The sequence below is a fragment of the Mirounga leonina genome, unplaced genomic scaffold, assembly GCF_011800145.1.
Source record: "Mirounga leonina isolate KUSES-001 unplaced genomic scaffold, KU_Mleo_1.0 Mir_126, whole genome shotgun sequence".
Taxonomy (NCBI): Eukaryota; Metazoa; Chordata; class Mammalia; order Carnivora; family Phocidae; genus Mirounga; species Mirounga leonina.
The window spans coordinates 22,266,093-22,293,945 of NW_023270314.1; the positions used below are offsets into that span (position 1 = coordinate 22,266,093).

Below are 27,853 nucleotides of genomic sequence, written 5' to 3' on the forward strand. Positions count from 1 at the left end.
CCCGCCCCACTCCGCACGCAGGCGGGGACTAGTCCCGCCGGGTCGGGTGGCGGGAAAGGCTGCGGCGCGGCGCGTGAGGGCTGCTGGCTCCGCAGGGATCCTGAGGACCGGCGGGGAGCGGGTGAGTGTGTGGGAGAGAGGGCTCTAGGGGACAGCGTCCTTTCGGAGGCGCGGGGGCACTGTCGAGAGTCGCTGAGCCCGGTTTCCCGCCACCGGCTTTCAAGGCAGGGGGCGGGGCTTGCGCGATAGATGCGCACGCGCAATTCTCCACCCCGAGTCCCGAGTAGGGGCCGCGGCGTTCCGCGTTCGCCTGAGAAGCTCCTGCGTTGTCCCCGCGCCTCTCTGCACAGGTGGTCCTCGCGCAGGGGTGGGGCTGTGATGGGAAGTGCCTTGGAGCCCCTAAGGTAGAACAGAAGGCTCCCGGGCATTTCCACTTTGGAACTTTCCATCCAGTTCAGACCCGAAGAAACAAGTGCAGCTTGGTGGCCCAAGCAGGAGTCGGAATTCGGAATTCGCTTGACTTAAATCTTGGGTTTTTATAGAATGGATTTCTCATTCCCTTCCCTCCTTTCTCTCGGGTGTCAGGCTTAAGGAGGATACAGCCCTTGCTTGGGTTTGTTAGCTGAACGGGGAGCTGCTAATTAAGCTCCTTTCCTTGGGTCTCAGTTCTTTAAAGACTCTGCCCTTCGTACTGCCACGAGTTAGAAAGTCGGTCTGGTCATTTCAGATTAAATTTAAAATTTCTCTTTGGCCACCCACAGTCAGGTTTAAATCCTTCACAGTCTGATCCTCTCAGCCTCATTTTCTAAAGCTCCCTAACATTTTTCCTGTGTGATGCCCTCGAATCCCAGCCACGTGGAAGGGGTGTGTCTGCGTTGTGCTCTTTCATGCCTTGGTACCTACGCTCCTGCTGTTCTCTCTGCTTGAAGTTCTGGCCACTTCTCTGCCAAATGAACTTCTCTTTCAGGACTGAGCTCACTTGTCCCTCTGAAAACCTCTATTTCCAGCCCCCACCTCCCTGGCCAAAGTAGTCATTTCTTCCTTTGTGTTCTTGAAGTATTGTACCTCCTTCTATGATCAGTGTCACTGATACAGACCAGTAAAAAGTTCCTAAGCTCCTAACAGGTACTGTGCACTGTGCTCAGTGACAGGTGAACAGAGATGAATAGGACAGAGTTCTTGACCTTAAGGAACTCACAGTCTGGATGGAAAAACACATGTAAATGAGTCCTCTGCAGTTACTGGGTGACAAAGAAGTCTGCCCTGGCTTCCTAAGTCCTCTCACTTTGTACTCTCTTGAGTAAGCTTATTTCCTGCCACAGCTTCACACACCTTCTTGTATTCTGATGCCTCCAAATCTCCAGCTCCAACCTTTCCTCCCTCAATTTCAGGACTTGTCTGCTTCAGTTTCAGTTTAGAAACCATTTATTGATCATTCACATTGTGCTGGTCACAATGATTCCTGATCTTAAGGAGTTTATAATTTAGATCAGTTGTTAACAGGATAGTGAGTTAGAATCACCAGATGAGCATTTTCAAAACACTCTAATCCAAGCCCCACCCTCTGCAAGTTCTGATTCTCTAACTAGACTCTGGAAATTCAGAGATGAGTAAGAAATACTTTATGCCCTCGGAATCTAAGACTAAAGGAGGGAGACAGACATTTCAAACAATCTGTTTAAATACGACATATAACATGATCTGTAGATGCCATGATGGAAGTATATTTACGGCACAAAGTAGACATAAAGGAGAGAGAGGTCTCTTCGGGATGGAAAAGTTGGGAGGAAGTACCATTTGGGCAGAGTCTTAAAAGATGAAAGGATAGACTGGAGGGCATTCAGGACAGAAGAGTAACTTGAGAGAGCAGCTTAAAGGTAACCAGTAGGGAGATTATGAAGGACCTTGTATTGTAGGCATTTGAAGCTGCTGAAACTTTAGTTTTGTAGTGCATGCTGTAGTAAATGATTCAGATAGTACTAAAGTGAAAGGTAAATATTTCCTCCTATTGTAGCTCCCTCCCCATTTTCCCCAGAGACAATCACCATGAAGTTTCTTATGTATCCATTGAAGGGTTTCAAGCAGGGTAGTTATATGGCCAAATCTAGTAACTATTTTGTGAATAGATTTAAGGGAACAACGCTGGAAGCAGAAAAGGAGGTTAGGAAGTGGTTGAGTAACCTAAGCTAGAGGTAGTCAGGGTCTGAATGAAGGCAGGAGCAATGGGGATTTATAGGGGTTGGATAGGAGAGCTTAAGGAAGTAGAATTAGCCTGAGTTAATGACTTGAGGTATTTAGGATGACACCTAGCTTTCTATATGAATGACGAAATAGATAGTGTCAGTCCTTAAAGAGATCCACAATAGAAGTAGAGACAAATTTAGGGGGAAGATACTCCATTTTGGACATGTTTAACGTGAGGTATCAATGACACATAAAGATGGAGAATGCTATTCGGTAGTGGAATGTGAGATTGACATCATGAGAGCTCAGTATGGCAAGAGTACAGATTTGCTGGCTAATGACTCAGAGATAGTAGCTGAAGACATGGGAATGGATGAGTTTGCCCAAGGAGGCTGTGTAGAATAAGACAGGAAGAGAACTGAAGATGAAGGCCTATGGACATCTGTGCTTGAGAAGGGGGAGCCAATATGGCGTCAAAGAAAGATTTTGTTTTATGTTGGGTTTTTTCCTCCCTGAGATGGAAGAGCTTTGAGCAACTTATATAGGCTGATACAAAGAGAAGATTGGAAACAAATGAGAAATGAGGGACAACCGGGGCACCTGGCTGGCTCAGTCGATAGAGCATGTGACTCTTGATCTCAGGGTGGGGAGTTCGTATCCCACGTTGGGTGTGGAGATTACTTAAAAAAAATAATATCTTAAAAAAAAAAAAGAAATGAGGAACAACCAACTAAGGGACAGGAAGTGATTGATAAATCACAAATGGAGGGCTTAGATTAGAAGCAAGGAAGTCTGGGTGGGCATTTGAAATATGTATGTTTTTAGGCTTGGGTGGAGAAAGTTGAAAGAGTTCTTCCTTGTCTGATGACTGACCTCAGTTGTTCCTCAGAGGAAGGGGGCAGAGACACCGGCTGAAAGATCTGGGAGGCAATGGAGTAGAGGGGCTTGAGGATAACCGTGAAAGCTAGAAACAGTTGGTCCTTGGGAAAGAGAAGAGGAAGTGGGCCAGGAACACTAAAAAAGATTGGCTGGGCCAGGCTGAGGGCCCTGCTCAGGTTGGAGACTACACAGTAGTTGTGTATCATTCTGCAGGGTTTGGTTTTCTTCAGCAAATCTAAGTCAGGATTTAAGTTCAGGAGTCTAGAAAGTGGATGGTTGGACTGATCTGAGGTTGGGATCTTTTGCAGGGTTGAATGCAGCGAAAGGAAAGAGATTGACACCTCACAGAGAGTGATATGTAGTGATAACAATAGCAGGTCATGTGGTACTGCTTGTGTGACCCCAGTTTGATCATTTTGTTTTTCAGCTCAAAAAATCTTCGATGACTTCTTGGCTTTTGTTTAAATCCTTGAATTGGTAGACAAAGACAAGGTTGTCCCATAAAGTCAGTTCCAACCCCTCCTTTCTACTGCTGTCCTGTTAGTTTCAGCTACCCGAAGTGTTTCCCTCTCTGCTTTCGCTCTGGTAGTTCTCTGCCTAAATGCCCCACCTCCTCTCGGCTGCGTGAACACTATGGAGCCTTCAAAGGCCCCGATCTAGTCACACTTCCTCTGACCAAACCTCCTTGACCACTTTCACCTGAAAAGAACCCTAGTTTGTCAGAATATTTTTTCAGTATCACTTAGTTAGAGCTTATACTGATTGTCTTTTACCTTATTTCTTTTCTATTAGGCGGGTTTTATTTCTGCAACTACATTTCTTAAATTTCTTTAGCACCTGCGCAACATTTATCTTTTCTTTGCTTTGGGGGCTCATCGTAAGCATTTAGTGACTGATCATAGAGTCCCGTAGGCAGAGAGGAAATTTACATTTTGAGATTTCTTACTTTGTGCTCAGCATTCAGTGAAGTGCCTGGTATCAGTGCTTCTCAAACTATCTTGGTAAAGGACCAGGTAGGTTTTTTCCCCTCCAAGGTGTTACAAATCAGTACTTTTCTTTCTTTCTTTCTTCCCCCATCCCCACGTTTACTGAGTTATAATGGATATATAAAGTACTTTTTTAAAAACACTTTGGTAAAACACTGGAACTATGTAATTACTAATGATAAACAATTAAGATAGTACTAAAGTGAAAGACAAATGAGATAAATGTTTCTCCTACCCCAGACACCCCCATTCTCCCCAGAGATAATCACGAAGTTTTTTATGTATCCATTGAAGGGTTTTAGGTAGGGTGGTTATATGGTCAAATCTGGTAACCATATTATGGATAGACTTAACTAAGGCAGGGAAAGAGGTTAGGAAGCAGTTGAATCATCTAAGCTAGAGATACACAGGGCCTGAACTAAATTAAATTACCAGAAAAATAACATGCAAAAACAAAAAAACAAAAAAAAGAAAAATAACATGAAAAAAACATACAGAACATAGAGTTTTAAAAATTATTAGATTCAAGGGGCGCCTGGGTGGCACAGTTGAGCAGCTGACTCTTGGTTTCAGCTTGGGTCGTGATCTCAGGGCCCTGATCTCGGAGTCGTGGGATCGAGCCCTGCGTTGGACTCTCCCTCTGCCCATCCCTGATCGCTCTCTCTCTCTCAAATAGATAAATACATCTTTTAAAAAATTATTAGATTCAACAAACATTAACTCTTACCTTGCTGTAAGATGTTCTAAATGCTTATGCTTCGTGTCTGTACTTAATGCAGACCAGCGGCTTGTGGACCAGCAGTGGTCCGCATACCATGCTTTGAGTAGCGCTGCTTTCCATGCATGATTTCATTTAAATTTCTCAGTATACTGACAAGGAAACTGAAGTTTAGGTTAAGCCACAAACTCAAGATCACCAGTTTAGTACTGGACAGACCTGGAATCCAAATGCCAAATGTCATTCTTTTCATACTAGTGATTCTCAAAGCTGGTTCTTAGAGTTGGTTTGGGGCGGAGTTTTTTGTTTGGCTTTATTTTGTTTTCAAGAAGTGAGTTAATTTTCTATTTTCAATAGCAAGTGTATTTAATATTTTCTCCTTTGTTTTTATTTGGTTCTTGCATTTTGAGGCCTACAAGTATTAATTTCAGAGGAATATTGCTTCGTTTGAACCACCTGGTAGTTAGTTGAGTGGGAAAAGTGACATCCTTTTAAATGTCTGCTGAGTCTAAGATGTTTGACAAAGTTCCCATCTGTCTATGATGAACTGTGAAAGTAAAATATAATTAGTTTTTTCATAAATTCTAGTTATCAAATTTAATGGACTGTATTTTATCCTGAGATTTTGTTCTTAGTTTTTTTGTTTTTGTTTTTTATGTTTAAATAGAAAATAGAATATATAGTAATTGCGTGGGATTTTTTTGTAACAGCTTTATTGAGATATAATTTACAGACCATAAAATTCACCCTTTTAAAGGGTACAGTCCACAGAGTTGTATAACCATTAGCACTAACATTAGAGTATTTTCAACCCCTCCCCCAAAGTTACTCTATATGTACCTACTAGCTGTATTCTACCTCTCCTTCTTCCAGGCCCTGGCAACCACTAATCTACTTTGTGTCTATATGGGTTTGCCTATTCTGGACATTTCATATAAATGGAATCATACAGTATGTAACCTTTTGTATTTGTCTTCTTCCACTGAAAATACTGTTCTCAAGTTTCATCCATATTGTAGCATGTATCAGCACTTTGTTCCTTTTCATTGTCAAATATTCCATTGTATAGATATACCACTTTTTGTTTATCTGTTCATCAGTTGATGGACATTTGGGTTTTTTCCCACATTGTGACTACTATAAATGATGTTGCTATGAACATTCACGTACACATTTCTGTGTGGACGTACTTTTTATTTCTCTCAGATAAATAACTAAGAGTGGAATTGCTGGGTCTTAGAATAACTCTGTGTTTAACATTTTGACGAATTGCCTATTTTCCATAGCAGCTGAACCATTTTGTAGTCAGCAATATGAGGGGTGTGTGTGTGTGTGTGTGTGTGTGTGTGTGTAAGTGTCCTTAAGTTACAAAATGTAAAGTTGGCAACCTTATGTTAGTCACCCTAAATTAAGAAACAAAAAATTAAAGACCCACCTATGAAATCCAGAAGTTTGGAAGCCACTGTATTTCACAAAACAAACAAATCAAAAAAACCCAAAAACCTATCCAGGAGTTTATTGATGAAAAAAAAGAATTTCTTTTTAGTTGGTTCTTTGGCAAGCCAGAATGGCTGGTTTTCCTGTTTTGCCTCTGTTGTGAGTGAAAGAGGCAGCATGGGGGGAATCGCTTTCAAAGCAGAAAATCCAGGAAGTGTAATAAAATGCTTTTATTAGAACAAAGAGAAATTACAGACTTGTGTTTATTCTGTCCCATGCCTGGAAATAGTACATGCGGTTTCTCCTTTTCCTCCTGTGCAGGAGGAAAAGATTTATTGGAGGTAACTATAGTGAGACCCCACTCTCTTGTCTGTGCATCAGAATTAACTTTTTTTTTTAAGATTTTATTTATTTATTCATTTGAAAGAGAAAGTGATGCGCACTCATGAGCAGGGGGAGGGGCAGAGGGAGAGGGAGAAGCAGACTCCCTGCTGAGCAGGGAGCCCACTCCGGTTGGATCCCAGGAACCCAGAATCATGACCTGAGCTGAAGGCAGATGCTTAAGCTACTGAGCCACCCAGGCACCCCTGAATACCTTTATTTTTAAATACAAGATGTATCTTTTTTTTTTTTTAAGATTTTATTTATTTATTTGACAGAGAGAGACAGTGAGAGAGGGAACACAAGCAGCGGGAGTGGGAGAGGGAGAAGCAGGCTCCTGCTGGACGCGGGGCTCGATCTCAGTACCCTGGGATCATGACCTGAGCCGAAGGCAGACACTTAACAACTGAGCCACCCAGGCACCTCCTACAAGATGTATCTTTATTATTAATTTCCAAGATCCCTCTTCTGCTTCAGATCATTCACATTTTTATGTAGTTCTTATTGTGAACATTCTACTTTATGTGCCCTTTTTTATTTTTATTTTTTTAAGATTTGAGAGTGTGAGGCAGGGGAGGGGCAGAGGGAGAGAGAGAATCTCAAGCAGACTCCCCACTGAGCAGGGAGCCTGACACAGGATTCAGTCCCAAGACCCCAAGATCATGACCTGAGCCAAAATCAAGAGTCAGCCCCTTAACCGACTGAGCCACCCAGGCGACCCTACGTGCCCTTTTTTAATGTAAGCTTTTGAATTTTAGTGTGCAGTTAGTTTTTATAGGACATATTATTTATTGGTATTCTCTAGTTTTCCTAGCTGTTCCTCAGGGGTGGGATATCTGGCTTGTTTCCAAGCCTTTACCATTAAAGATAACTCATCTACAGAGCGCCTGGGTGGCTCAGTCGTTAAGCGTCTGCCTTCGGCTCAGGTCATGGTCCCAGGGTCCTGGGATGGAGTCCCACATCTGGCTCCCTGCTCGGCAGGAAGCAGGCTTCTCCCTCTCCCACTCCCCCTGCTTGTGTTCCTGCTCTCGCTATCTCTTTCTCCGTCAAATAAATAAATAAAATCTTTAAAAAAAAAAAAAAGATAACTCATCTATAAACATCTTCCTGAAGTGTTCATTCTCTCTGAGCCTCTGTTTCTTCATCTGTAAAATGGAAATGATTGTATCTATCACTTATGACTGTTGTGAGGTTCAAAGTGTAATAAAGCTATGAAAGCATGTTATAAACTAGAATGTACTAGGAAGAGGTATTATATTTGTTTTTGTGTAAGTGATTTCCTCTCTTTTTTGAATTGTTTTCTTGGGTTATAATCTCCAAAATGGGCTCACTGGTTCAGAGGTTATGACCCAGGATAATCCGTTAATTCAAAATTAATTCATTCAACAACTATGTATTACATGCTCACTATACGCATGTTCTAGGCATTGAGGAGTACAGCACTAAACAGCAAAATGAAACATTGCCCTCAGGGAGCTTTCCTTTTGTTGGGCTGGTTTATGACTTTTAATATTATCATATAAATATATAAATCGATGATTCCTGGGGCGCCTGGGTGGCTCAGTCGTTAAGCGTCTGCCTTTGGCTCAGGTCATGATCCCGGGGTTCTGGGATTGAGCCCCGCATCGGGCTCCCTGCTTGGCGGGAAGCCTGCTTCTCCCTCTCCTGCTCCCCCTGCTTGTGTTCCTGCTCTCACTATCTCTCTCTCTGTGTCAAATAAATAAAATCTTAAAAAAATAAAAAATAAATAAATCGATGATTCCTAAGTGCCAGTGAGCAGAACAGTACTAGTCTATGAAAACATTTCTATCAGCCTGAAGTCAAATGAGAAAGAGAAGGACAGTGTAGGGAGTTTTTCATAAAGACTTGTTTATGTACCTTAAAGAATGGGCATAGCTGAGATTATATAACATCTACTTTTTATGTGTGTGTTAAGCTGTTTCTTTCTTATATGAAACACTGGTGTTAATAGATGTTAGTGGGGTGTTTTGTTTTTTTTTTAAGATTTTATTTATTTGACAGAGAAACAGCCAGAGAGGGAACACAAGCAGGGGGAGTGGGAGAGGGAGAAGCAGGCTTCCCGCAGAGCAGGGAGCCCAATGCGGGCTCGATCCCAGGACTTGGAATCATGACCTGGGCTGAAGGCAGACACTAAACGACTGGGAGCCACCCAGGCACCCCTGTTAGTGGGGTTTTAAAAAAGTGTTTGTAGGGGCGCCTGGGTGGCTCAGTTGGTTAAGCGACTGCCTTCGGCTCAGGTCATGATCCTGGAGTCCCGGGATCGAGTCCCGCATCGGGCTCCCTGCTCGGCAGGGAGTCTGCTTCTCCCTCTGACCCTCCTCCCTCTCAGGCTCTCTGTCTCTCATTCTCTCTCTCTCAAATAAATAAATAAAATCTTTTTAAAAAAAAAGTGTTTTATTTTTAATATGCCTATCTTTTTTTTTTTTTTTAAGATTTTATTTATTTATTTGACAGACACAGCGAGAGAGGGAACACAAGCAGGGGGAGTAGGAGAGGGAGAAGCAGGCTTCCCATGGAGCAGGGAGCCCGATGCGGGGCTCGATCCCAGGACCCTGGGATCATGACCTGAGCCGAAGGCAGATGCTTACCGACTGAGCCACCCAGGTGCCCCATTAATATCCCTATCTTTAATACCCTTACCAGTCAAGATTGCTTCTCCAGTTTGGGGGGATATATACTGGTACGTGAAATCATGAAGCATGGGAACCACTGATTTTTATTTTAACTTTGTATTATCCATCTGCGCTTACAACATGCTGTGATATAACTTACCTGGATTCTCACAATACAATAACCATATAATGGAAGTGGAGTAGGTATCTGTCAGTTCAGGTCCAGGGAGCAGGCACTGAGTGGAGAGAGGAGTGCCTGTGATAGACCAAGAAGGCAGCGAGTTTGGGGGCAGCAAGAGGCTCAGCCCACAGGGCTGATCTGCCAGTCTCAGCCGAACCAGTGAGAAACTCAGAAGCAAGGCTTGACTGGTAGAGGAGTCCTTGTTGGACAGAAATGGCTAGGACCAAGGACCCCTGTGCTTATCATTTTCCAAGGGTCTGCCCAGGAAGCATAGCGCTGCGGTGGGTCCTGGAGGTACTGTCAGCGAGCCACATTCTTTGCAGCTGAATGACAAGCTTTTTTTTTTTTTTTTTAAGATTTTGTTTGTCAGAGAGAGAGCACAAGCAGGGGGAACGGCAGGCAGAGGGAGAAGCAGGCTCCCCGCTGAGCAGGGAGCCCAATGCAGGACTCGATCCCAGAACCGTGGGATCATGACCTGAGCCGAAGGCAGATGCTCAACCGACTGAGCCACCCAGGCGCCCCAACAAGCTCTTTCTTGATGAGAAATCTCTGAGCGGGCACGTCCATGGCTGCCGCAGCATCTTTTCTGTGACTGACTGCCTTGGTGAAGAACAGAGAAGGAGGCAGGGAAGCCAGGACCCTGACCCCACCTTGTGACCATTGTCCTATTCTTTGTGTTAGTTTTTACTGAATGATTCCCAAATGAAAGAAATTGAGTGCATTCAGAAATGCATAAGCCAATCAGATTATAAGTAGTCTAGGAGAGGAAGATGAGACCAGACAGACAAAGTGAGTAGCTTCTAGTTAAATGAATGAAAAGAGTGAACTCTTAAGTTTTCTGTCCCTGGATGATTTTTTAATAGCGTGTTTCCACCCGGAATGGGTGAAACACCTGTGAGAGCTGTTTGATTCCAGTTCTAATGAATAGGCCCAAGACTGCCAGCTTGCTTCATGACCTGAGAGCTTTACAATAGGTCATCTGACCCATTTCTTCCTCTGCTTTGCCTGTTGCTCTCTGGTTTTGTCAAAACTGCAGGGGGGTGGGATTGGGGGGGGGACCATAAAACTCCAGGGGATTAGAATCTGAAGTCCTGGGTCTCTTAACATAACCTCTTCCCTTCTCAAGTCTGCAAGGACATCTCCTTTCCCCTCCCCCTCTTAGTTTGGTAGCCAGGTAACCGGTAGCCAGGTAACAGGTAGCTGTTACTACCTTGTTATTTTTGCCTTTCAGGTAAAGTGATGTTTTGAAAGCAGATGTCTGAGTACTCTGCTGGGGCCACTTTTACAAATATTGAATCTTTACATAGCATTGGTCTACAAACTACAAAGGTATGGGGGAAGGGGAGCTGGGAGTGTATGAGGTTGTCTGTCTTAGAGCCTCCCAGCCAAGACTTTATCCTGTCACACCTTTCAGTGCCAGAGTGTGATGCTGGGTCTTACTTTGAAGAGGATGTGCTGGCTCAGCATCTTTATAGACCATTTTTGTCAGCTTCCTAGGCTGCCACTTGGAGAGAGCAGAGAGGGAAGCCCTTCAGTCTGGGTGTGCGCACGTACATACGTAAACACACCAGTGATCTATCTGAAAAAGCTGATGTGTCTAAGGGGAGAATCAGAGATCCCACACACTGCATCTACCACACTGGAGTCCAGGTCTGAGGGGTGACAGGTCCCATGAGACAGGGCACTGAAGAGAAGTCTCCCTTCAGGGACGCCTGGGTGGCTCAGTCGGTTAAGCGTCTGCCTTCGGCTCAGGGTCCTGGGATCGAGTCCCGCATCGGGCTCCCTGCTCCGCGGGGAGCCTGCTTCTCCCTCTGCCTCTGTCTCTCTCTCTGTCCCTCATGAATAAATAAATAAAATCTTTAAAAAAAAAAAAAAAAAGAAGTCTCCCTTCAGACTCCTGGTCCTTCAGTGTTTTACAGGCTCACGCTTGCTGGGCCGAGCATTCGGAAAGTAGATTAGCACTGGGTGAGGGTAGAAGGATAGCAGGTAGCCTAGAGAAGTAGACCGATTACATAAATGCAAGGAGATGACATCAGGCATTAAACCTTAGTCCTTTGGACACTACCCATTTACTCTTGGGGAACAGGGGTGGAGTCAGGGGCTAGAGGTAGCTATGGAACAGGGAAAGGTCTCTTCAGAGGAAGCTGCCAAGGGCTGAGAGCAGTGTAGCTGAATAACTAAGGGGCCAAGATTAACAGACATTCCCAGTTTTCCACAAGAACAGGTTAGTGAATGCAACGTATTTGTGTGTGTGTGTGTGTGTTATTAGGGTCAGGTTCTGAAATATCCAAGATTCAGGATCTCCTGGTGCGCCTGGGTGGCTCAGTCGTTAAGCATCTGCCTTTGGCTCAGGTCGTGATCCCAGGGTTCTGAGATCGAGCCCCGCATCGGGCTCCCTGCTCGGCGGGAAGCCTGCTTCTCCCTCTCCCTCTCCCCCTGCTTGTGTTCCCTCTCTCGCTGTCTCTCTGTCAAATAAATAAATAAAAATCTTTAATTAAAAAAAAAAAAAAGATTCAGGATCTCCACCTACCTGATTATCTGATGAGGGTTTAGGGATCTTAATCAAAAGGGACAAGCCTCAGAAAAGGAAGATGGTTCTTCTGGGGAGAATGATGGGGAGTTTAACTGGTTCCTATTTAATTCTTCTCCTCACCCATTCCGTTAGACACTAACTTCTACTAAGATCCCCAAAATTTAAGAGTAACTTTGGGGAGGAGAGTAAAGGAACTTCCTCTCTGCATGCCCAGTGCCTCAGAAGCCTCCGGAGTCCTAGGAATGTCAGATCCTAAGTAGAATCACTGTATGGTCAAAGCTGGGTTTCTTAGCCCTTGTGGTACATAGAGCTGTAACATGGTATGTGGAGGGGCTGTGGAAGGTGGAGGGGCCTTAAAGGAGAGGGAAGCCCATCCCCCACTTCCTCCAGAAGGCTACGGAGCTCTCTGAGGATGAAAGTCTCAGAGCTGATGCCTTTCTCTAACCAACCTTTCTTTCTATGCATTCATTATCTTGACTCTGAAACAGACTGTCTCCATAGTTTTAGATCCAAGTTAGAATATGGAGCAGGTGCTTAATTCTTAGGCTTGGAGTCTCCCTGGTTTTGATCAGGTAGAAGCCTTAATTTAAGCTTTCCCTGGAACTAGGAATAGCACTTTTGGTACTTTTGACAAAAGCGAAGCATTTGAGGACCTTGGTTGGAATACTCTGAGCATTAGGGTCCTGTTCTGTCCCCCTCTCCCTTGCATGGAGAGGCCCCTCCATGTGTTATCTTTCCCTGTCTCTGCAGGCCTCATCATTTCTGGGTCCTGTCTCCACCTACCTTATATCAGTGTCTCTTGGCTGGCCCACTGGTGTATGGACTTACACATGATGAATTGTGAACTTCTGGCCACATGTAGTGCCCTTGGGTACTTAGAGGGAGACACTTACCACAAGGAACCAGATTGCTTGGGTGAGTGCCTTTTTGAGGAAACAGGTAAAAAACTTGCTTGAATTGAGGTGGTCTGTAGAATTTCTCAAGTCACGGGTATGACTAGCCTGTGGGCCAGGGTGGAGCTTTTTCTAGGGTTCCTTGTGTTTATTCTGTCCCTGAAGAGAGCGTGAAGGATTTGATCCGCTACCTGCGGCACGAGGATGACACTCGCAACGTGCGGCAGCAGCTGGGGGCAGCCCAAATCCTGCAGCGTGACCTTCTACCCATCCTTACCCAGCACCGCCAGGACAAGCCTCTTTTTGATGCCGTTATCAGGTTGGTTCCCCAGCTTTTTAACTTTTACCGTGCGCCAGCCCTTGGTGTTTGAGCCGATAGATTTCGGCGTTCGACGCTGGTGAGGGAACTGAACAACGTCTCCCTCCTTCATGGTCTCCCCAGGCTGATGGTGAACTTGACACAACCAGCCTTGCTCTGTTTTGGCAGTGTGCCCAAGGAGCCTGGCTTGCGGCACCATTTTCTGCAGGTGCTGGCGTACTTGCAGGCCTACAAAGAGGTGAGGTTTTCCTTCAGAGTCCCTGGGGCAGAAGTTGGGGCAGTAGGGAAGGAGAGGGTGGGTGCCACTTAAGGTCCATTCCCCTATTTTATAGGCCTTTGCCAGTGAGAAAGCTTTTGGAGTCCTCAGTGAAACTTTGTATGAGCTGCTGCAGCTGGTGAGTGAGGGTGCACCTGCCAGGATCCCGAGGGACTGTTAGTGCCTTGCTCCTCCTCTGGGCAGAGCACCAGGCTGCTTGGTCATTGTCAGGACGGTGGAGTTTGGAGATGTGGTCCCAGTCCTTGCAATACATAAGCCCCATCCATTGTCTCTGGCTGCCTCAGGACTTCTTGAACTCTTTTCTTCCTTCTTAATCCTGGTTCTCCTCTGGGTCTCTGTCCCCTAGCCAGGGTAGATGCCACCTACCTTCCGCAGGGAGTTTCTTCCTCTAACTGTCCTTCTGACTAGGGCTGGGAGGAACGGCAGGAGGAAGACAACTTGCTGATTGAACGGATCCTGCTGCTGGTCAGAAATATTCTCCATGTTCCAACTGACCTTGATCAGGAGAAGGTGAGAGGGTCTTGGGTTGTCCGCTTTCTTCTGCTTGGTCAGGTTGAGCTGCACTTTTTTGCTTTTCTGCCCTCTGACAAGTCAGGGGGGATCCTTGGTCAAGGAATGAGTTGGAGAACCTCAAGGCAGGGCAGTGGAAGTGAATGACCTCTCTTCCTCCCCTTATCACTCACTGCTCAGAGGATCGACAATGACGCCAGTGTCCATGACCAGCTTCTCTGGGCAATTCACCTCAGTGGCCTGGATGACCTGCTTCTCTTTCTGGCCAGCTCGCCCGCTGAGCAACAGTGGAGCCTGCATGTGCTAGAGATTGTCTCCCTCATGTTTCGTGACCAGGTGAGAACCTGGCTTATTTCCCTAGTCCCTTCACCCATGTACTTTTCTGCTGTGTAGCCAGAATTACTCTTGAAATGGTGGCTGAATTACCTGGGAGCAGGTGGGTGACAGAGTAGCCATGCCTTGAGTATGGGGTACTTTCAGCAGTCCTAGTTCATTCACCCTTTCTGTTCCCACTAGGACTGAACCTAGAACAAGGACTGGCTGCCCTTCTGACTCTTGCTTTGTTTCAAATCTAGAACCCTGAACAGCTGGCAGGAGTAGGACAGGGACGCTTAGCGCAGGAGCGGAGCACAGATGTGGCAGAACTGGAGGTGTTGCGCCAGCGAGAGATGGCAGAAAAGAAGACTCGAGCCCTTCAGCGAGGCAGCAGGTGAGTGGCAGGGAGGTGCCGTGCCTCTGTTCCCATCCCTTCCGTATGGAATGCTGAGGGCTTGGGCCAAAGGCTAACACAGTGGGGACCAGATAACATTTTGCAGTCATGATATGCTCCGATGTGCTGGTGAGAGAGAATGGGGATAAAGCTTCCAGAGAATTGAGGAATCACCCTGGACTATTTTTTGTACTGCAGGCATTCTCGATTTGGGGGCTCCTACATTGTCCAGGGTTTGAAATCCATTGGGGAGAGGGACCTCATCTTTCACAAAGGTCTCCACAATGTGAGTACGCTCCCCATTTGGGGTGGGAACATTGTGGAGTTGAGGATGCCTAAGGAAGGTAAGCAGGGGGGTGCCGGCTGCCTCAGTCGGTGGCGCATGCAACCCTTGATCTCAGGGTTGTGAGTTCGAGCCCCATGTTGGGTGTAGAGATTACTTAAAGATAAAATCATAAAAAGAAAAAGAAAGGTAAGCAAGCATCTCTGGATGTAAAGCATCTTTGTTCTTGGGCTTAGAAAGTTGGAGACAGGGGCACCTGCATGGCTCAGTTGGTTAAACATCTGCCTTCGGCTCAGGTCATCATCTCGGGGTCCTGGGATCGAGCCCTTCATTGGGCTCCCTGCTCAGTGGGGAGTCTGCTTCTCCCCTGCCCTCTGACCTTCCTGCTTGTGCATGTGTGCGCGCTCTCGCGCACTCTCTCTCTTATCTCAAAAAAGGGGCGGGGGGGGGCACCTGGGTGGCTCAGTCGGTTAAGGGTCTGCCTTCAGTTTGGGTCATAATCCCGGGGTCCTGGGATCTAGTCCTGCATCAGGCTTGTCCCTCTCCCTCTGCTCCTTCCCCTCTTTGTGCACATGTGCTTGTTCTCTCTCTCTCTCTCTCTCAAATAAATAAAATCTTTAAGAAAGAAAGAAAATCTTAAAAAATAAAAAGAAAGTTGGAGACAATAGGAGAAATAGAGCCTCCGGCATTATTGTCTTTATCTATATACTTCACTTAGTACCAGAGGGAACCTTCTAAGAGTTTTTTCTGAGGAAATTGTAGCACTAGGGATGTGGAAAGAACTGCAGGGGGAGGATGGTGGTGAGGGCTAATTCTAACCCCCCAACCCACACCCCCAGCTCCAAAACTACAGTTCGGATTTGGGAAAGCAGCCCCGAAGGGTGCCTAAACGTCGTCAAGCTGCCCGGGAGCTATCCATTCAGCGCCGCTCTGCCCTCAATGTGAGACTCTTCCTCAGAGACTTCTGCTCTGAGTTCTTGGAGAACTGTTATAACCGGCTCATGGGCTCGGTGAAGGTGAGAGCCTGGGAAAGATGGAATAGAGTGGTAATGGGGCCAGTGGTGGGTAAGAAGCGCAACTGGGGAGGATATGGGAGGCTGACCCCGGAGTGTGGACTAGTAGGCAGGCAGGGTATAGGGCACCCTTGAGGGATGGTGGGGATGTTGAGAGGGGGTGCATTATTGGGGCCATTTTAAAAAGGCTTAGAGAGGGACGCCTGGACGGCTCAGTTGGTTAAGCATCTGCCTTCGGCTCAGGTCATGATCCCGGGGTCCTGGGATCGAGTCCCACATTGGGCTCCCTGCTCAGCGAGGAGCCTGCTTCTCACTCTGCCTGCCACTCCCCCTGCTTGTGCTCTCTCTCTCTGACAAATAAATAAATAAAATTAAAAAAGAAAAAAAAAGGTTTAGAGAAAGTCCCCAGAGGAAGGGGAGAGACCTAGGGAGAACAAGAGAGGGCTGGAAATTCTGAATCCTAGAATATTGTTACAGTGGTGTCCAGGCTCTATCCCATCATCCTATAGGACAAGGAGAAAGTTGGAAGCCCTGGGGTCATGGGGTGATCTTTTTTTCCTGGTCATTAGGATCACCTGCTGCGGGAGAAGGCTCAGCAGCATGATGAGACCTACTACATGTGGGCCTTGGCTTTCTTCATGGCCTTCAACCGAGCTGCCTCCTTCCGGCCAGGCCTGGTTTCTGAGACCCTCAGTGTCCGTACCTTCCACTTCATTGAACAGAACCTCACCAACTACTATGAGATGATGCTGACTGACCGCAAGGAAGCCGCGTCCTGGGCACGGCGGTGAGTGGGATGAGAATTGGGGTCAGAGTGGGCGTCTTGGCCAGGCTGGCAATCTGAGTGCCTGAATTCTGGGTGGTACTTTCTTTCCTGTTTCAGGATTAAGGTGGTCAGGCTGGGGAGCAAGGACCGGCTGGGTCACGGTTTTTGATAGCACTGTTTTTTGGAAGGGGTAGGGGTGATACTGTTTGCACAAGCCCGTTTGTCCTCCATTTTTTCTCTATGTCTCATCTCACAGGATGCACCTGGCCCTGAAGGCCTATCAGGAGCTGTTGGCCACAGTGAATGAGATGGACATGTCCCTGGACGAGGCTGTGAGGGAGAGCAGCCGCATCATCAAGAGTGAGGCCCTGGCCTGGTGTCTAATCCTGGCCTTTCCCATCTCTTGACCACAATCTCACTCTTTCCAGCCCCAACTTCATCCATCTCTGCCTTTCCCAAAGTTTCCAGACCAGTCCTTCCATTCCTTTCTCTTCCCCATTCCTAGACAACATTTTCTATGTGATGGAGTACCGAGAACTCTTCCTGGCACTCTTTCGAAAGTTTGATGAGAGATGCCAGCCACGCTCTTTCCTTCGGGACCTGGTGGAAACCACCCACCTCTTCCTCAAGATGTTGGAGCGGTTCTGTCGGAGCCGTGGGAACCTGGTGGTGCAGGTACTGGGCACTGGGATGTGGAAAGAGCCGTAGGGAAGGGTGGGGAACAGGGAACTCTCCTCACATTTCTGTAGCTTGAGCTGACCTGTTAGCACTACTCTGAACTAAGGAGGGCAAGGAGTTTGTTGGTGTTGCTGTTGTGAGCCTACTATAGTTTCCTTCTTTCATTAAATTAATCTCCAGTGTAATGTAAATATCCTAATTCATTCAGGAAACATTTACGAAACACCTATTATGTGCAAAACATATAAACTCTGGGGATTCATAATTTAGAGTTTAGTAATTATGCTGTGATCCTTTCTGGTTATACTCCATAAGCACTATAGTGAGATGGAAGGAGCCCTAAGTTAAAAGCCAGGAGGTCTAGAATCTCATCCTATATTAGTAATTGTTAGGATAACTCAAGCTACTCATGTCAGTCCTCAGATCCCTAAAGATGGGATTGTAATATAAGCCTGAAATGAAATAAAAAACTAAAAGTCTTGGACAAGGGGCACCTGCCTGGCTCAGTCGGTGGAGCGTGTGACTCTTTTTTTTTTTTAAATTATTAACATATAACGTATTATTTGTTTCAAGGGATAGGTCTGTGATTCATCAGTCTTACACAACACACAGCGCTCACCACAGCACATACCCTCCCCAATGTCCATCACCCAGCCACCCCATCCCTCCCACTCCCCTCCACTCCAGCAACCCTCAGTTTGTTTCCTGAGATTAAGAGTCTCTTATGGTTTGTCTCCCTCTCTGGTTTCTTCTTGTTTCATTTTTTCCTCTCTTCCCCTCTGATCCTCTGCCTTGTTTCTCAAATTCCACATATCAGTGAGATCATATGATAATTGTCTTTCTCTGATTGACTTATTTCACTTAGCATAATACCTTCTAGTTCCATCCACGTCACTGCAAATGGTAAGATTTCAAATTTTTTTTTTTTTTTTTTTTGCTGGCTGCATAATATTCCATTGTGTATGTGTATGTATATATACCACATTTTTATCCATTCATTTGTCGATGGACATCTGAGCTCTTTCCATAGTTTGGCTATTGTAGACATTGCTGCTATAAACATCGGGGTGCATGTACCCCTTCGGATCCCTACATTTGTATCTTTGGGGTAAATACCCAGTAGTGCAATTGCTGGGTTGTATGGTAGCTCTATTTTCAACTTTTTGAGGAACCCCCATACCGTTTTCCAGAGTGGCTGCACCAGCTTGCATTCCCACCAACAGTGTAGAAGGGTTCCCCTTTCTCCGCATCCCCGCCAACATCTTTTGTTTCCTGACTTGTTAATTTTAGCTATTCTGACTGGTGTGAGGTGGTATCTCATTGTGGTTTTGATTTGTATTTCCCTGATGCTGAGTGATATTGAGCACTTTTTCATGTGTGTGTCAGCTATTTGTATGTCTTCTTTGGAGAAATGTCTGTTCATGTCCTCTGCCCATTTCTTGACTGGATTATTTGTTCCCTGGGTGTTGAGTTTGGTAAGTTCTTTATAGATTTTGGATACTAGCCCTTTATCTGACCTGTCATTTGCAAATATCTTCTCCCATTCTGTCGGTTTGTCTTTTGGTTTCGTTGACTATTTCCTTTGCTGTGGAAAAGCTTTTTATCTTGATGAAGTCCCAATAGTTCATTTTTGCCCTTACTTCCCTTGCCTTTGGCGATGTGTCTAGGAAGAAGTTGCTGCAGCTGAAGTCGAAGAGGTTGCTGCCTGTGTTCTCCTCTAGGATTTTGATGGATTCCTGTCTCACATTTAGGTCTTTCTTCCATTTTGAGTCTATTTTTGTGTGTAGTGTAAGGAAATGGTCCAGTTTCATTCTTCTGCATGTGGCTGTCCAATTTTCCCAACACCATTTGTTGAAGAGACTGTCTTTTTTCCATTGGTCATTCTTTCCTGCTTTGTCAAAGATGAGTTGGCCATAGAGTTGAGGGACCATTTCTGGGCTCTCTATTCTGTTCCATTGATCTATGTCTCTCTTTTTGTGCCAGTCCCATACTGTCTTGATGATGACAGCTTTGTAATAGAGCTTGAAGTCTGGCAATGTGATGCCTGCAGCTTTGGTTTTCTTTTTCAACATTCCTCTGGCTATTCAGGGTCTTTTTTGGTTCCATACAAATTTTGGGGTTATTTGTTCTAGTTCTGTGAAAAAAGTTGATGGTATTTTGATGGGGATTGCTTTGAATGTGTAGATTGCTCTAGGTAGCATTGACATTTTAACAATATTTGTTCTTCTAATCCATGAGCATGGAATGTTTTTCCATTTCTTTGTGTCTTCCTCAATTTCTTTCATGAGTGTTGTATAGTTTTCTGAGTACAGATCCTTTGCCTCTTTGGTTAGATTTATTCCTAGGGTATCTTACAGTTTTTGGTGCAATTGTAAATGGGACTGACTCCTTAATTTCTCTTTCTTCTGTCTCGTTGTTGGTGTATAAAAATGCAACTGATTTCTATGCATTGATTTTGTATCCTGTCACATTACTGAATTCCTGTATGAGTTCTAGCAGTTTTGGGGTGGAGTCTTTTGGGTTTTCGGAGCAGGTGACTGTTGAACTGTTGGGAGTTTGAGTGGCACGTTGGGTGTAGAGATTACTTAAAAATAAAATCCTTAATAAATAAATAAATAAATAAAAGTCTAGGGTAAGAAAACACTAATTCAAAGGGAAACATGCACCCCTTTGTTTATTGCAGCACTGTTTATAATAGCCACACTATGGAAGCAGCCCAAGTATCTATCCATAGATGAATGGATAAAGATGTGTATTTTTATATATATATATAAAATAGAATATCATTCAGCCATAAAAAAGGATGAACTCACCATTTGCAACAACATGAATGGAGCTAGGGAGAATAATGCTAAGTGAAATAAGTCAGCAGAGAAAGGCAAATACCATATGATCTCACTCATATGTGGAATTTAAGAAATAAAACGAGCAGAGGAAAAAGAGACAAACCAAAAATCAGACTCTTACCGATAGAGAACAAACTAATGGTTACCAGACAGGAGGTGGGTGGGGGGCATGGGGGAAATAAAGAATGGGGATTAAAGAGTACACTTATCATGATGAGAAAAATGAAATACAATGATAAAGTCTAAGACAAGAAGAAAATCTCAATGAATTTGTATATCCTGCAGACACAAGCACTCTGCTTTGTAAAAATCTTCCTGTAATTCTATTTGCTGTGGCTTACAGTTTGGTCAGAACTGGACTTAAAAGTAGTACCAGTGAGTCCTTACGAAAAGATATTTTTACATTCAGGGCTCTATTGTATCCTCAGAAATACGAGGTGCTGTTGCTTATTGAGTGTTTACTGTGTGTCAGACGCTGTGCTTAGGTTTTCATGTCATCCTCATGGTAGCGCTAGGACCCGTGCACGTAGTGGTGAAGCAGCTTGTTCGAGCTCTTGCTAGTGGCTAGTGTCAGTACTTAAATCCAGATCTGTTGGGCTCCAAAGTTTATGCTACTAACTTTTGGTGTGTTACGAGTTTCTTGAATAGAGCGTGAGCCTCAAGGGCCTCCTAGTCCATCCTATTTGCCTGTGCCCCAAACTGGTTCACAGCCTTGATTTGGGGGAGCAGGGGTGGGGTGCTGACTCTCATTTTCCTGCTTTTCAGGAGAAAAAAAATACAGGTTATGTGTACATAGTGCTTTGCATTTTACAGAGCCTTTTCATATCGAATTTCGTATCCTCATAGTCAGTCTGTTCATTCTGTAAACTTCTGCTTAAGATATCACTGCTCTGGGGAAATCCCTGACCCCAAGAAATAAGTCAAGTACTATTCCTGTGTTTTGCCGTAGCATTTTATGCCCAGCCATATTCTAGTTCTTGCCCATACTGTAATATACTTTACCTGTCTCCTTCACTGGACTGTGCTCCTCAAGGGCAGGGAAATAGACCTTCACTCTTGCTTCCCTATTGCTTATGAATAGCCCACAGTGGTCACTCTGTGACTATCAAATTAATTAATTCAGGCCTCTAATGAATGATTGGAGAAGACATTGATGGGAAAACGTCCTCTTAGCTTTCCAGCCATCCTAACAACAGTTCTTTCTCCAAAGAACAAACGAAAGAAGAGAAAGAAGAAAAAGAAGGTTCTAGATCGGCCTGTTGCTTCTGGTGATGTCCCCTCTGGTGCAGGGGCACTAGAGGCTGTGTGGCCATCCCTGGCCGAGCAGCTACAGTGCTGTGCCCAGGTAGGTCGCTGCAGACGCCCTCCCTTTCCCAGGGGTAGTGCGCTGGTGGGCTGTCTGGGGTTCCCTCCTCTGTTCCCATAGCCTTAATCCCGCTCTAGGGTCCAGAGCTCAGTGTGGACTCCGTGGTTCCCTTTGATGCGGCTTCAGAGGTGTCTGTGGAAGAGCAGCGGGCAGAAGCCATGGTGCGGATCCAAGACTGTCTCCTGGCTGGCCAGGCCCCACAAGCCCTGGCCCTCCTTAGGTCTGCCCGGTAAGAGCTCTGCGCCCCCACCTCCGTCCTCCTGGATCCAGCTCCTGGGCTTTTGGGGGCAGAGGGAGGCTTTCCCTGGTGGTCCAGGTTTCTTTGTCTTCCAAAGAGAGAAGCCCCATGAGAAGCACAGGGGCTCTGTACTGAGCACCGAGTTCTGGGCAGTTTCGATTGGCATATTGGGGGTTGGGTTGTTCGTTTTTCTTTTATTTTTGAGAAATATCAGAAAGCACCGTTAATTGGAAAAAATACAAATAATTCTACTGGCTAAAGGTAATCAGTCATCTTTAACATTTTGATGAGTCATCTTTCTTTTTTCCCTCCGTGTTATGTATAGACATACACAACTTTTTTTACAACAATGAAATATTGTACGTCCGGTTTTATAGTATTTTTTTTTTACTTCTCAGTATGTCATGAGCATCGTGTCTCATGAGATATAGTGCCGTAATTGTTTTTTTTTTTTTTAAGATTTTATTTATTTATTTGAGACAGAGAGAATGAGAGACAGAGAGCATGAGAGGGAGGAGGGTCAGAGGGAGAAGCAGATTCCCTGCCGAGCAGGGAGCCCGATGCGGGACTCGATCCCGGGACTCCAGGATCATGACCTGAGCCGAAGGCAGTCGCTTAACCAGCTGAGCCACCCAGGCGCCCCGTAGTGCCGTAATTGTTAATGGCAATGTGAGACGTACCTTTGTTCAACCAAGTGTGAGACATTTCGATTGTTTGCATTTTGTTCGTGCGGTATTCAGTGCAGTGTGGCTGATGAGGCAGGATTTCCCTAGAGTCTTTGTTTCATCTTTGAGGTAACAGTTTGCATTCTCTTCCTGGCTGACAGATGAAAGATTAGTCCAAATTCCTTCGCCCACCTCAAATTGTAACTCAGATTCCCCCTGGCTAAGGTCTTTTTTCTCTCCGTGCTTCAGGGAGGTGTGGCCAGAAGGAGATGTGTTTGGCCCTCAAGACATTTCTGCAGAGGAAGAGATCCAGCTGCTGAAACAGATCCTCTGCGCCCCGCTTCCCCGTGAGTCTCCGTGTCCTTCACATGCCCTTCCTTCCAGCTCTCCTCTAGAACCAGCCTCACAGAGACCCAGTAATCCTCACTTTTTTTATAGGGCAGCAGGGGCCAGAGGAACGAGGGGCAGAGGAAGAGGAAGACGAGGACGAGGACGAGGACGAGGAAGAGTTGCAAGCGGTCCAGGTGTCAGAGAAAGAATTTAATTTCCTGGACTACCTGAAACGGTGCGCGCCGAGCATTCGCAGTCGGGCCCAGGGTGGAGACTGTAGAGCTGGGAGGGTGAGCAGCGTCCTTCCCGTGCTGACACGCTCGCTCCCTCCCTCCCGTCCCGGCGCAGTTTTGCAAGCTCAGCTGTTGTGCGAGCCTGCGTGCTCCTGCTGCGGAGCTACGGACAGAACAGCGCCCACACCAACCGCTGTGTGGTCAAGCTGCTGCACCGCCTGGCCCACGACCTCCGGATGGAGGGCCTGCTTTTCCAGCTCTCACTCTTCTGCCTCTTCAACCGGCTGCTCAGCGACCCGGCCGCCGGGGCCTACAAAGTGAGGACGCAGCAAGCAGCGGGCATCGAGAGGCGTAGGGGAGTGCTAGGGTCACAAAGGATAGTGTTCAGGAGACAAAGGGTGCTGAGCGGTGCCGAGGGCTGAGAGATGACAGAACGGTGAGGAAGCAGGCAGGCAGGCTGAGGGGGCTGGGGGAGGGGGGCGGCTAGGAGAGTCTGAGTGAGGAGGGGCAGCCGGGAACAGGCAGAAAGTACCTAGAGGCCCTGGTTGATGTGTACATTTAGGCCAGAGGTCGCACAGCAGCCTCCCTCGCCCACAGGAGCTCGTGACTTTCGCCAAGTACATCCTGGGCAAGTTCTTTGCGTTGGCTGCAGTCAACCAGAAAGCCTTTGTGGAGCTGCTGTTCTGGAAGAACACAGCTGTGGTCCGAGAGATGGCCGAGGGCTATGGCTCTCTGGACGGCGGGTGAGCTTGAAGATGGGGACCGATGGGCAATAGTGGGTGACACGGTCACAGAGTGTCAAAGCTGGAGGAGCTTGCAGATCAGCTAGTCTGACTTTCTTCCCCTTTCATAGGTGAGAAAACAAGCCCCCAAGGTGAAATGTTTTCCCTGAGATCACCCGAGAGAGGAAGTGGGACTGGATCCTAAGTCTCCTGTCTACTCTGGTTTCCTTCCTTCACCCGCCTTCGTGGGGGGTGGTCAGTTGGCAGTGGGGTGGCCCCTTAGAGTCCATATGTGCCCCGTCCCAAAATGTGCCGGGAAACTGAGGATTCATGGAAATGCTTGCCCTCTTTCCCTGTAGCTCAGCTCCTCTCCTTTTCCCATAATCCGCTCAGCCCTTGCTGTGTCAACTTCCATAGGCCCAACCCAGAAAGTCTCTTCGTTTGACTTTTGGGATCGTAAGTGGAAGGAGAATGAGGGAAAGGAAGCACACCTTAGGCCTCCGCTAACTGGCTCCTCTGAGTTACCTGCGTTGCCTCTTGTTCCTTTTAGAGCTGACCAGAGAGGGCCTTTGGTCTCCTCTCTTGGGGCCAACATCCTACGTGCTCCCTTTCTCCTATCCCCATTTAGGTCCTCCAGTCGCAAACCCCCTATGTGGAGCCCGGAGGAGGAGGCCCAGCTTCAGGAACTATACCTTGCCCATAGGGATGTGGAAGGTATATGAGCCCTTGCGATCTGAAGATTTCTGAAGTGGGCAGCCTGAGCTCCAGGACCTCCTTTACTGCCTCACTCCCCCTCCCTCTTAGGTCAGGATGTGGTGGACATCATCTTGGCGCACCTGAAAACCCCTCGAACACGCAAGCAGGTCATCCACCATCTGGTACGGCTGGGCCTGGCTGACAGCGTCAGAGACTTCCAAAGGTAGAGGTGCATGCTCTGGAGGGCACTGAGATAGGGAGTCCTCCATTTGCTCCCTGGGCCCCCTCTTCCACTGACGTGTCCTTAAGCAGGAAAGGAACCCATATTGTACTGTGGACGGAAGATCAGGAGCTAGAGCTGCAGCGGCTGTTCGAGGAGTTCCAGGACTCAGATGGTAAGTGATGGCGGGACTTCCGAGCTGCTGAGATGAGAGCCGAGCTGTCCGTGTCTTGCCCCTGCCTCCTGTTCCCAAGGAAGGCTTGTTCCATCCCTTCTTTCCCTTTATTATATTTGTGGTGTCATTTGTGAGTGAATTGAATTAGCCTCTTTGCAGAGGCCTCTGCTCTCCTTCACTACTCCCTTCCCCCTGTTGCTCTAGTATTTACACTTGCCCTCTTTGTAGACGTGCTGGGCCATATCATGAAGAATATCACGGCCAAACGCTCACGGGCCCGAATAGTGGAGAAGCTGCTGGCTCTGGGACTGGTGGCTGAGCGGCGGGAGCTATATAAGAAACGCCGCAAGAAGCTGGCGCCCTCAAGCTTGGTAACAGTCTTTCCCTGGCTCTGCAGGGCGCCCTCCACCCCACCCCCGAAGCGCTCCTCACAGGTAGCTCACCTGGATGGTTCCTGCCTTAGGCTCTTTCTGGCTAGGTCCCCCCAGTTTCCAGGGGTGGTCAGGAACCAGAGGACTCCACGCCATTCCTCATCTTGTCCCCTTTTTTCATTTCCCACCCCACTGAATTTTAGCCTAATGGAGAGGAGTCCCAGAAAGATTTTTACCAGGAAGATCTGGAAGAAGGAGAAAACCGGCCAGAGGCAGAGAGTGACGAGGATGAAGGGAAAGAGGAGGAGGACTCAGAAGCAGAACAAGCCGAGGGTAGCTCAGTCCTTTCAGCTGAGACCCTTGGGCAAAGCCTGTCTCAGGAAGGTGAGGACTTGGGCTGGGAGAGATGTCTCAGGTGGAGGGGTTGGCAGTATGAGCCCATGGTAAGTTTCCCTCCTTCCCATAGGCTTCTCTGCTCCCCTTCTGTGGCTCCAGAGCTGTCTGATTCGAGCAGCTGACAATCGAGAAGAGGATGGTGAGCAGATAAATGGCGGTTTCCAGGGCTGGGGTAGCGGAGGCTGCCGGACACGTGCCCATGGGATGCTGGCCGTGGGATGGACCACCAGTTCTGGCTTCTGGTCTTCACCACATGACCACTGACCCTGTCCTAGGCTGCTCCCAGGCAGTGCCTTTGGTGCCGCTGACGGAAGAAAATGAGGAAGCGATGGAAAATGAGCAGTTTCAACAGCTATTGCGCAAGCTTGGGGTTCGGCCTCCTGCCTCTGGGCAGGTAAATACCCTGGTTCCACTTTGAGCCACGGCGGCGTGTTGCCACTCCTTTACAGTACATCTCTTCCTCCTCATTGCAGTTGCCATCTCTGACTTCCTTTCTGGTCAGCTCTGACCGAGGCTCCTGCAGCACCCGTCCTGTTCATGTTCTCTGGTCTCCCCGTCCCCTACTCCACCTTCCATGCTGCCCCCCAAGTTATCTTTCTAAAGTAGGGTTTTGAGTATATCACTCCCCTGTCCAGAGCACTGGGTGGTTCCCCACTGTTGGCGGGACAGAGTCCGCAGCCTCTGAGTGGCATGCCTGGCCTTGGCCAGCCTTTGCACCCTCACGGCCACGCCACCCACACACCTCCCTTTCACCATTGTCATCCTGGACTACTTTGCATACCTCCAAACAGCTGGTCGTGCCAGTCCCTCCACTGAATGTCTCCGACTGCACATACAAGGCGACACTCACCTGTCACCCGTCTTCCTGATGAACCTCCACTCAGCCTTCAAAAGTCAGTTCAGTTGTCCCCTCCTCAGAGAAGTGTCGCTATCACTCCTTCAACCTCTGAAGTGACAGTAGTAACTTTGGTAGCTGGGATTTGCTCATTCCCCTGATGTAGCCCCAATCCTGTGATGTTACAGTATGTTGGTTCTTTCTTCCACTAGATTGTGGGTTTCTTGAAAGCAGGGATCATATCTGATTCACCTTTGGATCCCGGATATCCATTCATTGATTTATTTAATTAACAACTGAATTTCCTGGGAACCTTCGGATGTATCAGGCACTGTGCATATATTGGATAAATAAGCAGTAAGAATTTACAACCTTTGTGGATCTTCACCAATGTGGGATCATATCTATTCAATGAATAATACCAAGATCTGGTGAACTAGAGTCTGCTCCTTTCCTGTTACTCCCATTTTCAACTTCTTTGCTCCTGTAGGAAACCTTCTGGAGAATTCCAGCTAAGCTGAGTCCTACCCAGCTCCGGAAGGTAGCGGCTTCTTTGAGTCAGCCCGAGGAGGAGGAAGAACTTCAGCCAGGACCAGAACCTAAAGTGCCGGGAGAGCAAGGCCCTGAAGAGGAGCACCAAAAGGAGCACCGTGCACAGGCCCTAAGGGCCCTCCTGCTAGCCCGAAAAAAGAAAGCCGGCCTGGTGTCCCCAGGGGGTAAGACCACTTACCTATTGGGTACTTACTATGGGCCAGCCATGTTGATCGAGAGGACTGATAGGGTATTTTGAGAATATGAGGGCCTGGTTCCCTAATTCCATGCCTCTTATGGTCATTTCAGGGGAAGGGGCTGCTGGCGAGAAAGAACAGCTGAAAATGGCACCCAGGAAGCGACAACTGCTAGACAGCGATGAGGAACAGGATGAAGACGAGGGCAGGAACAAAGGTAGGGTGTCTGACTGGGATCTGCTTTTTCTTCTGACCTCTAGCACTCTTCTCCTCAGTCCTGAAGATCAGCGCTACTGCCCCACTTCTCCCTTAACATATTTACTCTCTCTTCTCACCCCTGTCGTTCCCCTGGCCCCAGAGTCAAGAGCTCCAGAAATCCTAAAGAAGAAACGGTTCCAGATTGAGGATGAAGATGAGAGCGACTGAAGACCTAGAAGCTTTGGGGAAGGGGTAGACCATTTTTAGGTGGGGAATTTAAGTCAGAGTTCAGAGGGTCACACAGGACCCAGAGACTCCTCTTACCAGACAGAAGCAGTAGAGTCCTGGGCTTCCCCGTGGATCTACGGTTCTGGAAGTTCAGGCAGGGACACCTGGGTGGCTCAGTCATTAAGCGTCTGCCTTCGGCTCGGGTCATGATCCCAGGGTCCTAGGA

The 27,853-nt window shown here is 47.1% G+C and overlaps 1 protein-coding gene across 2 annotated transcripts; it reads left to right on the plus strand.

The window, feature by feature from the left end:
• The first annotated feature begins 33 nt into the window (after positions 1-33).
• Positions 34-27,853, plus strand: TIMELESS (timeless circadian regulator). Of its 2 annotated transcripts, none has more exons than XM_035002364.1 (29): positions 34-121; positions 12,683-12,847; positions 12,991-13,144; positions 13,268-13,382; positions 13,477-13,539; positions 13,830-13,931; positions 14,112-14,267; positions 14,507-14,640; positions 14,839-14,926; positions 15,763-15,939; positions 16,506-16,723; positions 16,959-17,062; positions 17,208-17,377; positions 21,437-21,571; positions 21,670-21,821; positions 22,745-22,842; positions 22,934-23,060; positions 23,174-23,375; positions 23,656-23,801; positions 24,409-24,494; positions 24,585-24,699; positions 24,789-24,871; positions 25,100-25,242; positions 25,446-25,626; positions 25,709-25,777; positions 25,914-26,032; positions 26,964-27,189; positions 27,314-27,418; positions 27,560-27,853. In XM_035002364.1, the coding sequence occupies exons 2-29, from the start codon at positions 12,751-12,753 to the stop codon at positions 27,625-27,627; spliced, it is 3,633 nt and encodes a 1,210-aa protein (XP_034858255.1). In that variant the 5' UTR covers positions 34-121; positions 12,683-12,750; the 3' UTR covers positions 27,628-27,853. The 2 variants fall into 2 exon arrangements, with proteins under 2 accessions (XP_034858255.1, XP_034858256.1); XM_035002365.1 differs by having other exon boundaries at positions 13,313-13,382.

What these genes read in the sequence shown, in the direction of transcription:
- TIMELESS (XM_035002364.1), top strand. Translation starts at nt 12,751, where the DNA reads ATGGACTTACACATGATGAATTGTGAACTTCTGGCCACATGTAGTGCC. An exon ending in CTGACCTTGATCAGGAGAAG is followed by an intron (nt 13,932 to 14,111) that starts GTGAGAGGGTCT and finishes CTCACTGCTCAG; the next exon opens with AGGATCGACAATGACGCCAG. An exon ending in CGGCCGCCGGGGCCTACAAA is followed by an intron (nt 23,376 to 23,655) that starts GTGAGGACGCAG and finishes CCTCGCCCACAG; the next exon opens with GAGCTCGTGACTTTCGCCAA.